The 14,573-nt window shown below is 30.1% G+C and overlaps 2 protein-coding genes across 9 annotated transcripts; one reads left to right on the forward strand and one right to left on the reverse strand.

Moving 5' to 3' along the window:
* Positions 1–260: 260 nt before the first annotated feature.
* On the reverse strand, positions 261–5,952 carry LOC129295773 (uncharacterized). Of its 8 annotated transcripts, none has more exons than XM_054934334.1 (10): positions 5,858–5,932; positions 2,773–2,843; positions 2,086–2,678; positions 1,802–2,011; positions 1,651–1,732; positions 1,479–1,568; positions 1,084–1,347; positions 901–1,004; positions 728–824; positions 261–622 (listed from the first exon to the last, which is right to left on the reverse strand). In XM_054934334.1, the coding sequence occupies exons 2-10, from the start codon at positions 2,836–2,838 to the stop codon at positions 473–475; spliced, it is 1,656 nt and encodes a 551-aa protein (XP_054790309.1). In that variant the 5' UTR covers positions 2,839–2,843; positions 5,858–5,932; the 3' UTR covers positions 261–472. The 8 variants fall into 8 exon arrangements, with proteins under 8 accessions (XP_054790309.1, XP_054790311.1, XP_054790308.1 ...); XM_054934336.1 differs by lacking the exon at positions 5,858–5,932 and adding an exon at positions 3,611–4,412 and having other exon boundaries at positions 1,527–1,568; XM_054934333.1 differs by lacking the exon at positions 5,858–5,932 and adding an exon at positions 3,653–4,400.
* Positions 5,953–13,233: 7,281 nt separating this feature from the next.
* LOC129295772 (uncharacterized) lies at positions 13,234–14,061 on the forward strand. Its single transcript, XM_054934330.1, has 2 exons — positions 13,234–13,534; positions 13,949–14,061. The coding sequence occupies exons 1-2, from the start codon at positions 13,303–13,305 to the stop codon at positions 14,059–14,061; spliced, it is 345 nt and encodes a 114-aa protein (XP_054790305.1). The 5' UTR covers positions 13,234–13,302.
* Positions 14,062–14,573: the final 512 nt, after the last annotated feature.

Genomic DNA, 14,573 nt, shown 5'->3' on the forward strand with positions numbered 1-14,573 from the left:
TAAACTCTATAAATACTCTAAACACATTTATAAATATCACGTTGCAACGTCAGATGCAACCTCACGTGAATTATGATAGCGGTTAGTCATTTGTTAATGCACAATAGTTAGCGATAATTATTGTGAATTATGATTATCAAGCTACCAAGGAGTCAAAATACAACTCCAAAATTAAAAAAAAAAAAAAAAACAGTACAACCACATTACTAAAGTAAAAAAATGTGAAAATTTAAAAATTAACTTCAATGATCACACAAGCCTACTTTGTAACATATTAAAAGAATTTAATGACTGCAATAGAGCCATACAATTTCAACACGAATACAACAGTACATCAATGACCGAAATATAAAGCTAATCATTAACTGTGTAGTGGCCAGCGACTACACAATTCATTTGCGTCATGACCGTATAGTTCCCATTCGATATACGTTATAGCTGTCCAAAAAAGGGCGGGTTGAGCACGCAATAACTACAGATCATCTTCTTCACTTGTTATACATTTGGGGTTACTAACTCTTGTGCCATCAACAATAGAAGCCATAAGACTCTCAGAGACCATATTAAGTGGGTGCGTACTAAGCCAATTAACAATATCCACACGCATGTCAGAGAGTTGCTCCTGTTTTGGGAGGGGGGCATAAAAAATAGTAACCACTGTCAATGAAAATTAACTACTCTTTTTCTACGACACCACAAAGGCTTTAAAATTTTTCAAATATCTTACAATTGTGAAAGCAGGCACTGTTAATCCGGCCCATTCCTCTTTAACTTCATTGTCCCAGTGTCTTAAACAATAGACAACATATAACCCACAAGAAAATCTACACAAAATTTCCTAACATTAATATATAAAACGTTTTACAAGGTTAATTAACCAATTAGCATATTTAAACTCACATATCAGGCTGGCTAACCATCTTTACAACTTCGACTTCCAAATCAATCAATTGACTGCTTGCCTCCCCTTTCAATTTCTTCAACAACAAAATAAATTTATCCCTCTACCAAAATCAAATAACCAATGTCAGAAAATATAACCAACATTTATCTACTATTCAATGCAAAAGTTCAAAGCCATACCATGACTTGAATAATTGTGGGTTCCTGATTTGTTCGCCCTCCGCGACATTCATCTTTTGATTTATTTCCTTGTGTAATCTCACCACTCGCACAAGGGGAATTTAAGACATTCAATGAGTCCAACACAAACATTTTACCTCTCTTGGGCTCCAACACATAGCATGACCAATGATTATTTACATTTAAAGGCGCAAAAATCAATTCACACTCTGCGATATTGTATCCCACATGTCTAGGTAATAGGTTCTCCAAATTGGACTCCAACTACAAGAATTATGAAAAACAAACAATGAGATAAACAAAACTGGGATGAAACACACATTCTACAATCAAATTATTTTCTCGACACCCCACACGTGCAATCAAGAAAGAGTAACATTTAGATCATTTCTTACCAAGAAATTAGGGTCCACAATATGTCTTTTGATATAATTGTGTTTTACCTTTTGCTCTTCCATTAACAGTCGCCCCACTAAAGTTATCACCTACAAAAAAGCACACAGGATTAATTGCATGATTGATTTGTTATTTGAAGGTGAAGCAAATAAGCATAATACATGCACATACTGTGCCATTTACACATCTTCTCGGTCCAAGACTTTGGGCTTCACTCCTTGTCAAGTAATAACCATCAACCTCAACAATAGTCCTACAACCCAGTCAAAAGAAGATATATTTGGTTACTTCTTAACTATACCTTTTCAATTAACAAACTTACTCATCTTTACGCTTCCCCATTTTCCTAGTTGTGCAATACTCAAAAACCTCCTTCCTTGATGGCTGCATCAAATGTACACGCTGTCTCTTCCTCCCTTCCTTGTCTCCTGTGAACTTGTCCAATGATAATTTCATTGCTACCTCCAAATCTGTGTGCAAATGAGCTGGCCCTTTCGATTGACATTTGAGACGTGGTATATCACTCTTTTTACTACACATCAATAAGAAAAGGACATAAAAAAAGATACAATGGTTAGATATGCAGGATGAAATTCATCAAATTACCTAGTTGCATTATGTATCTCTGCTGGTGTTCTCTTCCATCGATGGACAATGCCTGCTGGATATGCCACCACACCACTAAGCTGACCTCTCCTATGACCACACCTCACAGATCGCCCTATCATCCTTGCTGGCAAAGCCAACACCACCGATCGCACTGCTGCCTTCTGTACAAATTGTTTAGACCCCTCAGCAAACACAGATTTGGCTGACTTGTACTCACTCCTCTTTTGACCACTTCTGCACACGGCTCTCACTGGTGTCACATCTTTTAAATTTCCACGTGCATTTTTATTTTTCCGTGCATTTCCTGTTTTCTTTTCTCCCCTTACATTATGTGAATGCTGCACTAACATTTTTCCTCTCCTCTCTACATCTTCTGATTCAAACCCACAATACCTCTTTCTCTTCTCTTTCTTCTTGTTATCAACCTCTTCTTTGACTCGGTGTCTTGAGTAACGTCTTCTCCCATGTCCTTCCCCTGCCACCTTCCTCCCACCATCTTCTTGGTTTCCTTCACCACAATCAAAATCCACTAATTGCTGTGTAAACTGCTGTACAAATTCAATCAACGTTCCATATAACTTCCGAACAGCCTACATGAATACACAAAACAACAACACAATGTGCCATTTCAATAACACAGTATTTCACTATTTTTCTTCATCACATAAACCTTCAAACACTCACTGGATCACGAAACAGTGAGAGTGGTCGCAACTTCACAGAACATATACTGGAACAATTTCCCCGCATTTGTTCTTATCCATGTTTAAAAAGAAAACAAATAATAATTAGAAAGCATCTCCCGAACATTAATATGTTCAGGAACACTAATCATATTCATAGCATTATTCACTCGATGGACACTATAATGTAAATGAATCCGTAACATCAGTAACAGAACAAACTATTTTTAATTTTTGCCAACCAACACTGAACTAACTATGCCAGAAAAAGAGGGGAACAAACCTCAGGAAAAAATATCAACTCTTAAATACAATCATATAATCATCATCTTGAAAGTTAGTTCTTCTTACACAATATTAGTTCTGCTCTCTACATTCCTATTTTTCCATCTTGTTCCCTCTGTTTCTTTTCCCTTCAGAATACTAACTATACATCAAAGGCAACCCAGCTACTAATCCATGAATACCCGTCAACGAATACGAGCAGAAACCTCAACATACCGTTCTTCTCTAAAACGCACGACTGAAAATAAAAACAATAGTCCAACTTTCTATATAGAAATAAAATAAAGACCTATTCCAATAATACATGACTATGCAAATCCACATAAACCAAAAAAAAAAAAAATGTCACAGATAGACAAGGCAAGTCTCCAACCTGAAACTAACAATGAAAAAATTATCTCACTATTTGCAAATAGTTGGCTCCCCTATCACAATAGATCACAAGCCAATAGATGCAACCTAAGTCATTGAAAGTTGGTTGACAAGCACAACGAAAAAAAAGACATGAACAGCATATATATTAGTTCACAACAATCAGGGAACGCTGAATGTACCAGAACATTGAGAAAAAGACAACAGCAATTGATTAAATTCACCAAAAATCAATGAAAGGTGCCACACTTAGCCTCAGCTTGAGGTCAGGCCTCTGATCTACTAAACCGGTCTCTAAAGCTCCTACATTCGTGATCTTCTTCTAAATCTCTCTCCACTGCTTTTATGTAGTACATCACCGAACAATCTTTGAGCTCGAGTAGGGAGTGATGGAGAATGTAGCAGACCAAACACGGTGACGGCCGGTTTAGCGAAAACAAAGAAGATGCCGTGAGGCCGTGAGGGAGCCACACTCAGCCTCAGCTCGAGGTCAGGCCTCTGATCCACTAAACCCCTCTCTAACGCTACCACCTTCGTGATCTTCTAAATCTCTCTCTGCAGCTTTTATATAGTGCATCACCGAACGAACTTTGAGCTCGAGTATAGAGTGAGGGAGAATGGGGCAGACAGAATGCGGCGACGGCCGAGGAAGGGAAAACAAAGAAGATGTGGCGAGGCCGTGAGGGAGTCACACACAAAGAGAAGGTCGATTGGAGAAGGATTGCAGACAGAGAGAGGTCGCGACAATGACGAGGGTGAGTCTTCGAGTACAGTGACACTGAGTGCAGAAGGGTGAGAGGGCCATGATTATGAATAAGAGAGACAGAATGACCTGGAATGAGAGAAAGAAGACGGCATTTTACAGAAATAACAACAGTAAACACAGAAATGATGGGTCCCACATACAAAGGGCATTTACGGTAAACTACTGCTGATGACCCAAGGCAAGCAGGGGCATTAGAGGGAAAGAACTGTAGATGAAAAGTACACAGGAAAGAAGTACACAGGTTTTAGAAGATATAAGATAATAAAGTGGTATTCACTTATTTATAAAGTTATCAAACATAAAACTTACTTCCAAATCAATCTTTTAATGATCATGCTTGGTCTTAAAATTTTTAATATTTAAATAATATCATTATCACTTCCTCAAACGTACTATACCATCCAAAATCTTTAATCTAAACAATTTAGAGAAACAATTAAAAAAAAACATTTACTTTTATCTTTCTCAACATTACAATAAGCATCTCAAGGTTATACCAAAAATGAATATATAAGTAGTAATTTGATTCTTAGATTACCAACTCAAACATCTTTCCCAAAAACCTCTAATTTCTACTTTAACTTCCATTGGAAAGCATGAATGCCTTCCATAATTGTTTAATCAATGTTAATGACATACGTATCAACACCTTTTACGCATAATGTTTACATCATAAAACCAAGTTTTTTTCCTCTTCAATTCTTTTTTTCAAGGTTGTTCTGTATCCATATTAAAACCAATCAAACTTCCCAACTTCTATTAAAGAAGATTGTATTCTAACAATTATCTTATCAACAACAATATAATCATCACACACACCCTACCCTCATATGCCAAATTCTCCTTAGGCATTTTATTGAACACCTACAAAGCACTTATCCTTAAACTAATCTCAAGCTTCTCCCTCGTCAAATCCATTTCCAAAAATTTCCCAACATCAATATCAATATTTGTATTAAATCAAGCAACCCAAATTCCATTCCTTCAATGAAACCTCTTTCTTCTTTGTTTTTCTTTTAAGCTTAGAAGAAACACCTCTTCCACGGTCATCTTCATTGACAATGACTCAAAACAAATATAACAAGATTATCTAATGAGAATATCCTCTTAGGCTTTAAATTCCAGCTTTCCCAAATCCCTATTTCTAATCCCACGCATAGCAGGTAACGTAGAAAGAATTGAAATTCTTGCCACTTAAAACCCATTGCACATACAGAGTCAATGAAGAGAAGTCTTGGAAACTCTTGCCTTAAATCAGTGACAGTAGAAACGAGAAGAAGGAAAGAGAGATGCTGGCTGCATAAAAAGGAAGAGGAAAAAGATCCTCATGCGTCCACAATCACCACACGGACAGAGCTCGAAGAACAACATGAAGTAGGGGAGAGGGAAAAATCACAATCACACTTGTTCACAATTACCCCCTAGCAGTGGTTGACGACACTTGTTCACAACCACACCGGCAACATTGAAGACAGCGGAGAAAGGAAGGAGAAGAAGACAGAGATGATGGAAAAGGAATGAGTTGTGAGCATGGCGCAATAGTGACAGCAACAGCTACTGCAAACTGAGAAGGAAAGGGCGAAAGATGGAGAAAACTGATGACAGTAACAGCAACATCAAACGCACGAACAGAGAAGGAGGCGAGGATTTCTAGCATACTTACGTCTCTGGCGATGACAGCAGAAGGAAGAGGGTGGCGAACTGAGATCGCAGGGCAGAGCATTTGGGATTTCTCACGAGTAAAGTGTTGGGTCAGTGAAGAGGAAAAAGAAGAAGGGAAAAATATCTGATGGTAGGGGCAATATGGTAATTTCACAAGGATGAAAAATAATCCAAAAGAAGAGAAGACCTCCTTCTTTATGGTGAAATTCGAACCTCAGACCAGTGCGATGAAATCTTGGCTCAATTACCACTAAACTGACCTTTGCACTTAACAAATCAGTGCCAATATATATTATACTATTAAAATGCATTGCAATTTATTTTTTTTTCGGTCAATACACCAAGAGACTTTACTTAAACCAATATCACATCACACATTATGTTATCACGTCATGTCAGCCATCACTGCATATCATATCACATATTTATTATAATTTTATTAATTAAATTAAAATTAAATATATATCATTTAATCATTTAACTATATGTACATATATAAAATAATGTATTATTAAAAAGATATATATATATTATTTTATTTTTAATTATTAATATAATAAAATTATTTATATTACTATTTATATTATATTTTAAATAAATTATTTTGTTAGAAAAATAAACTTAAAATGAAATAAATTAATATAGAAACATTATTTTTAAATGACTATAATTAATTATATAATTTATTTAAAAATATGTATCATGTTAATTTATATTAAATATATTTTACTTTTATCTTTTTCATATTATTTTAAAAAATTAATAAATAAGTGATAAAATTTTTATCTTCTCCCAAAAATGATTAAATATTTTTCATTACTTTCTTACAAATAAATTTTACTTATAATTTTTAAATTATTTTTAAAAATTATTTTAATGAAAAAATTTTAACCATATACATTTTTTTAATTTTCATTTTAAACAATTTTAAATTTTCTAATGAATACTAATAATTTTTAAAATACAAAATATTTAAATTAAATATATTTATATGAATTTTTATATTTAAAAATTATTTTTTATCAAATTTATTTAATAGGAAACAAATTTTAAATTTTAAATCTTATAAATATGTTATATATATAGTGTATTCTATTTATAATAAATTAAATATTATTTTATTTATATAATTTTATGTTATACTATATGTCAACAAAATAATTATTTTTTATGTACTTTAAATTTTTTTTATTTTGTCCTTCCTACATTATTCATACATATATATAATTAGAATTAAAATGATATTTTTCACTAAAATAATTAATTCTAGTAGTATAAATATTATTTATGGTCATTTCAAACATATTTTATTAATTCTTCTTAATATTCAATTTTATAGATGTTTTGGATTTTATTTTCTTTTTAATATGTTGTTATAAAATATTGCTAGTGACTTATCATAAGATAATATTGTTATTTGGTAAAAAATTATTAAATATTATAAAAGTAGTGAAGGAAAAATATGAATAACACAGAAGAGATTAAAAAATTCAATCAATTATGATTATATAATAAATTAATGAATATTAAATAAGAATTTAGAAAATGAGAATGGTTAAACTTAGAGAAAGAGAAAAAAAAAAGAAAAATTTAAATGATGTGCAAAATATTTTCAAACATTATAAATTTTAAAGATAAATGTTTTTGAATGCAAATCTTAAATTTTTGTTGTTTGCATTGAGTGGGAAGCTCACTAAACAATGATGAAACATTTTCTATGTCTTTTAAATTTAATTTTCATCTTAATATATTTCAAACATGTATTAAGACATTTGATAATTCAAAAATTAAAAAAATTAAAAATATGATCCCATTTCAAAATTTGTCTCTACTTTGAATTCCAAATGAATTGAGAAACAAAAATCATTCTATCTCTAATATATTTATTTAATCATCTCTAATTCTATCTCTAAATTAATAAAAATAAAATTATGAAATTTTAAAGAAATATAGGGAAGGAATTAGAGATGGTTAAATTTTTGTCTCTAAAAATTTATAATAAAAAATTATCTCAAATTAAGTCTCTAAATTTAAAAAAATATAAAATTAATATTAGAGATAGATTTGGAGATGACTAGTTTAGGGATAAAATTTATTCATCTCTAAACTAACTCTAACATTTTTTTTAAAAAAATTAATTTTTTAATGGATAATGATAGAAGTGAAGACAGATTTTGCAACACTGTTTTTTTTTAGATATGTATGTAATCTGTCTCTAAATCTATCTCTATATTTTAAAATATTTTTTAAATTAAACCCAATTTTAAAAATATAATTATTCTCTATTTTTATCTCTATTAGAGATGATAATTAGGCCGTCTTTAATTTCCTTTTTTATTGTAATAATTTTTTGTAGTGAATATTTACTAATTTTTTTTTATTACATGCACCTTTTTAGAAGTTTCCTTGCAATACAACAAGGGTAGAAGCTAGTTTAAGCACAAGGTTTTGAACTAGTGAGCAGAAAAACATGTCCTTGAAAGCATGTGCTCATGAAAACAGGAAAATTATGAAAACTGTAATACAATTGACGTTTTGAAATTGAAACGTTGAGGGATTTTTGGCAAACTAGATTGTAGTATATACCCATGTTTGGTGTAGAGCTTGATGTAAGTTTTACTATTTATACCCTATGAATCGTATAGCTTATTATAAATTTATAAATTATATATATAGACACACATATATTGGTCCTTTCAGATAGAGAAACTTATAACAAGGTAGTATTCGATAGGACGTTAATATGTGAAGCATTAAGATTCGACTTTTCTTCTTCCCTAAAAAGCCTGCAAAAGGAATTATTAACAAATAATTAAGTATTTTTTTTAAAATGCTTTTATTAAATATAAGATGCTTAATTTTCATGGCACGAATAACACAACAAAAAGAAATAAATATCAACCATTCTTTTTTGTGGTACGAGTATGCTTCACACAGTAATTAAATTTGAAATAGTGTGCAGAAGCAGAGCATGAAGGTGTCAATTTACTTGGACAGCAATCAGATAACATTGTAGAAAGCAGCAAAATGGAGTGAGACCAAAAGGGAACCTGTTTGGACATAAGATTAGTAGAGTCAAAAATAAATGTCGGATTTAGAAATCTTATTTAAATAAGAGTTTGGACTTTAAAAATTAATCTTTTTAAAGTAATCGGGCTGAGAGCCTAGCTTTGATAAGTCCTGTAAAAAAGAGCTCGAGCCTAAGCAACCCTTTAAACCTTGTTATATTATTATTAATTTTTTTCTTTGATAGAACATGCATTTGAAGCTAAGAATGACTTGTTTACCTGAAGCCTTGATTCTACATGCATTACATTATTATTAATTTTAATTTATTCTAAAATTAATTTAATATAATTTAATAAATATCAATGTACAATATAAAAATTTTGATATTTTTATTTTTTATAATTATTATTTATGTGTATTTATAAAAAATGAACTATTTTTTAACCAAATTTAAATTTTCTTATTAGACTTCTCAATGTGTGTTGTTTAATGTCTAAAATATTATAAGGATTTTGATTTTTTAAATTTTAAAATATTTTAATTAATTTATAATGCTTAATTTTATTTTAATTTTTTTAAAATAGGGCTTACGGGCTTAGCCTTGAGCCCTTGAAATAAGGGCTGAACCTTAGAAGAGGGATGAAAAATAAGAAACGGAACTTAAGGAGGGCCTGAGCCCTTAAGAGTCAGGCTTATAAGGGCCAAGCTCGCCTATTTTTCAGCTCTCTGAATTATTATAAAAATGAAGTGGATTAGTAACTTAATTGAGAGATGAAATATTTTAAGAGATCATTTGGACCTCTTTTTGTCTCTTTTGTTTTCTTTGACCAGCGGAGGATTGGGTCTCTTCTTTATATGTAGTCAAGAATATTGTGTTGATTTTGCGTTGTGTCATAAAAGGAGACATTATCCAAGTTGTGGATCATATTGTTATTCCAATCTTGAGGCATTCCAAGTTTCGCAATAATTGCGTGTCACTCAGTGGGCTGGTAATGAGTTTGTGAATTGAGTTCCCTGATCATTCTTAAAATAAAATCTGAATTATCTAAATTTAAAATTTAAATGATCCATATTTAAAATATTATTATATTATTATATTTACTAAAATAAAAATTATAAAATAATTTTAATAAATTTTTTATTTGTAATTTGGTCTAGGTTTAATTTTTAAGGATCTAATTATCATGTAGAGTGTATTTGAATAATTAATATATATCAATTATAAAAATTTTAATATTAAATTGAACTCGCTAAATTAAATCTTAACCAGATTAAAAACATATAAATTTTTATTTTAAAAAATATAATATATAATAATGTATTAAATCTGGACCATTCAAATTAAAATCTAGATGGTTCAGATATCATCTCAAGGATGAGTATATGGTGCTCATTCTTGAGATGAGCATAGAAACCGGTCACTAAATTTGTTGGTATACTTTTGATATTTTCAACCTTAAACACAACATTCAATCAGTATTATATTCAGCTTCTCCAACCAAATTAAAGGGCGCCTCAATTTTTTTTTTTTAACAAAAACTATTAACGTTCAACACATATCTAGAGCAAAGGGAAATTAAAGAAGAAACTTACTATTATTTATTAAAGAAGAAGAGGATATATTTCTACTTAGTATATGTATGGATTCAAAAATCTATAATTGAGATCAGGAATTAATAAGGTTAGTAAGCTGAAGGTAGAAAAAAAGAATGTAACTATAATATAATTTATGTTTGGATACTTTTTTTTTTTAGAAGTAAGTTAAATAAATTGAAATTTATTTAAATGATTTGATTTAAAAGTTATTCTAGATATAAAATAACAAAAATGAACATAATATATATATATATATATATATATTTTGTGCCTAATTTGATATTTTTCAGAAAAAATATTAAATTTAAAATTACAATTTTTGCTTTAAAAGATATTTTTCATATTTTTTCATTATACATTTAAACTAGCTTTTCAATCATTATAAAAAGTGAAATAAGCTCAATTTCTTTTTCTTTTTTTAATTTTTTTTTCATTTTTTGGGAAACGGTACAGTTCTGCTTAGCCATTTATTTATTTATGGGATATTATAACTTTTAGCCCTTAAGATTATCTCAATTATCAATTTGATATCTAAAATTTAATTTCTCTCAAGTTAGTCCTTTATGTTTATTTCGATTATCTATTCAATCCTTAAAAGAGATTACACTATTAAAATTTTCTAATTTGGATAATAAAATATTGATGGTAACCATATAAATTAATAAAAAGATGTATAATTATTTAGATAAAAAAATAGACTTTAAAATTTTAAAAAACAGGGGAGTAAAAAACATTGTAAGGAATTATATTAAAAAAATTAAATACATTTGAGAAATAATTTATTCTCATTTGGCTACATCATGCCAAATCATCAATATACTTTATATATTAGATTATTTTGACATGGAGCATGCATGAACTCTTTCTAATAAGGGCACCTTTCCCTAAACTATTAAGTTTGACTGACGTTCGTTAATATTAACTGTTTTAAAAAAAGATAAAATGTAAAAATATTTATAAACTTTTTCTCCAAAAGCTTTCTATATCCATAAATCAAAAATTGTGCATATGGCACCAATTAACTTTATAAAATAGGCTAACATTTTTTTAATTTGTTAAGTTTCATCCTTAAAACTTAATAGTCAACATCAAATTATTTTAATGGATTGAGGAAGGTTAAAATTGGTAATTTAAACTAAACGAATAAGCTTCAAAAATATTAAGCGAGCTTGGGAGTATAATTTTTTTCCTTATTTTGAGCTTATTCAAGCTGTCAAAATAAGCTTGAAGAAATTTGGACCAACCTCGAATCTAAATGAACTTAACTCAAATTTTTAAATTCTTTTTTATTATTAATAAAATTAAATTAAAATTAGATAAAATTAAAAATCTTAAATTTTTAAGATGAAAATTAAAATTGGCTAAAAAGAAAAATAAAATAATAGTTAACAATAATTTGGGTATACGAGCATTCTAAAAACTCGAGGGTGTCATAGCTAGGCTCGATTATTTGGCCTTTTTTATATTTAGGTAATTTAAATTTGATTCAAATAAGCCCATCTTAAATAAGTCTATTCACTTGAATTACCCAAATTTAGGGATTGGTTAGCCGCTTTTATAAAGTTTAAGGTACTCATGTATCATTGTTGACTTAGTGCTTTTTTTTTACAACGTTATATGAGAAAATTACATAAAAGGTTCAAGAAAAAATTACAAAAAAAACATAAAAATTAATAAAAATAAAACAAAACTCTCAGGAGAGAAATTTAGAGGAGAGGCAAAATAATAGTAATTCTTATTCAATCAAATGTGCGTACAAATCAAATAAGTTGAGTTGCTATTTATAGGTCTCAATCTAATCCTAGAAATAAATGCGTGAAAATTCTAAAAATTCTAAATTAAATAAAAAGATAATAATAAATGTTAAAAGATAACAATAAAATAAAATATGCCTAATTAATATGAGAGTAAAATATTTCGATCTTCAAATTTATAATATCCTTATAATATCTTTGCTTATTTCTTTTTAATTTAAATTATTATTATCTTTCCGCATTTATTATTATCTTTTCATTTATTATTATCTTTTTATTTAATTTTAGATTTCTTGGAAATTCATACATTTATTTTTTTAAATAATACCTCAACTCATTTAATTGGTATAAACATTTGAGCATTACTATTATCTTGCATTTTCTCTGAGTTTCTCTTTTCTCACTATATTGTCTTTACTCCTTTTCTCTCTTTTTTATATTATCTTCTTCCCCTTCTTCTTCCCTATTCTGTATCAATTGGTACCAAAGTTTGGAATTTTCACTTCACTTCTATTATCAAACCTACTCTAAAATACCTTTCAGTATCAAGAATTATCATATGAGAAAACTTTGGAGGATAAGTTTATAACTTAAGGCTTTTTAAGTTACTTCATAAGGTTTTTCAATCCTAAACTTTAATCTTTGGGTCCTTTGAATATTATGAAAGGATTTATTTTGGTTCTTTTTTTTTTTTCTCTTGGGTAGTGTTCAAATTGGTGAATTTGATTTGAATTTAATTTAAATTTAATTTCAAATGCCACATTTTAAATTTATGTATTTAAAATATTTTATTCAGGTAAAGATATATTTTTTATTTGAATATTCGAGTAAAATTTGAATATGATCGATCCTGGTTCGAATTTTTTAAACTTATTCTAGAAAAAATATGTTTTTTCTTTCTGAACCCGACGTTAAAATTTTGCAGACGGAATCGATCTAATCCATCGGAACTGGCTCGAATTATCCCTCTATTATTCACTCCCATAATGGCCAAAAGGCAAAAACTGAATTTATTTATTTATTTTTTCAAAAGTAAACGGTTTTCGGGAATGCTCGCCAAAAGCTTAGCTGACCCTTGTTTTCGGCCATGGCCATGGCTATGGAGCTTGAGAGCGGCTTGAATCGCACTCAGGAGAGAAGCAAGGAGAGAGTGAGCTTAGAAGGAGAGAAAGTGATATTGGTGCCATACACGGAAGCTCACGTGCCGAAGTATCACCAGTGGATGCAAGACCCGTCACTTCTTGAAGCTACAGGGTCTGAGCCCCTTACCCTCGATCAGGAATACCAGATGCAGCTTTCATGGTCACAAGACCCCGACAGTTACTCTTTTCTCCTTTCTCTCTTCCCTTTTGCGGATATTTGTGGAAGTTAATGTCTATTTAATTGAACACTAAGGAAAATGGCTGTATTTTCAAACGTTTTCTTCATCCGATGTTTTTATCCTTTCCATTTATTTCTGAATTTTGATGTACTGAGTAGAGTGTGGATGGTTTTTCCAGAGTTGGTCTTAATGGTATTCTATCCCATTTTGTTTACATTCGTGAAAGACAGTTTGTGCATTGGGTTTTGTTTTTTGTTTTTTCTTATTTCAATTTGTTTTGGGGAAAAACTTCCTTGCACTTGGCATGAACAATATGAAAAATGGCTTTATTTCCAAACATTGTCATCAGGCAGGGGAGTTTTGCTTTATCTTTCAATTTTGATGTCCTGAGCTATGGCTGGTTTTTTTACAGAGCAAACCTTCATTGTGTTGGATAAGGACTTGGTTGTTGGAGAGTTTACACATGGAGAACCCCATGTTGAAGGTACCTTAATTTTCACCCATCATAATTTTGAATTCTTTTAGGTTGAGAGAAAATTGAAGAGTGAAAAGGGGAACAGAATTTCATCTTGTGACTCGCTGGATTTGCTTTTGATTCTATAAAGAGAAAAGAAATTCTTCACTTGATAGCTCTTATGCTCCCCATCTGGAGTAATCATGTTCCTCAGATTACATGTTCCAACAAATATGTCTCCTATTTCATTTTAATTATTACTGCTCGAATGCTCAATATTGTATCATTTGTTTGATTTGGATGTACTGTTAATGTTTGGGAAACCAGTATATATTACAGAGAAGTGTTCTTCTTTCAAGCAACTTATTGTTTTAGGTATTTTGCAGGTTTATAAATGCTATTATGTTGATTTTTTTATAAAGTTTTTGTAGCAGTTCTTTTTGTCCTGATACATGTTCATTGCAAACAAAGGAAGCAAGAGCACTTATCAATCTGCCAGTAGGTAGATTTAACAAACACAAAGGTTTGCAATCATCAGTAGCTACATTGGACTTATATGACTCAATTTGAACTAGCGACCTCT

This window comes from Prosopis cineraria, unplaced genomic scaffold, assembly GCF_029017545.1.
Source record: "Prosopis cineraria cultivar Desert tree isolate PC_DT_omini unplaced genomic scaffold, ASM2901754v1 PC185, whole genome shotgun sequence".
NCBI classification, from domain to species: Eukaryota; Viridiplantae; Streptophyta; class Magnoliopsida; order Fabales; family Fabaceae; genus Prosopis; species Prosopis cineraria.

Coding starts and splice junctions, on each gene's coding strand:
- LOC129295773 (XM_054934334.1), bottom strand. CDS start 2,838: ATGCGGGGAAATTGTTCCAGTATATGTTCTGTGAAGTTGCGACCACTC. Junction 1,005..1,083: donor CCACAATTATTCAAGTCATG/GTATGGCTTTGA, acceptor TGATTTTGGTAG/AGGGATAAATTTATTTTGTT. Junction 623..727: donor CAGTGCCTGCTTTCACAATT/GTAAGATATTTG, acceptor CTCCCAAAACAG/GAGCAACTCTCTGACATGCG.
- LOC129295772 (XM_054934330.1), top strand. CDS start 13,303: ATGGCCATGGCTATGGAGCTTGAGAGCGGCTTGAATCGCACTCAGGAG. Junction 13,535..13,948: donor ATGGTCACAAGACCCCGACA/GTTACTCTTTTC, acceptor GTTTTTTTACAG/AGCAAACCTTCATTGTGTTG.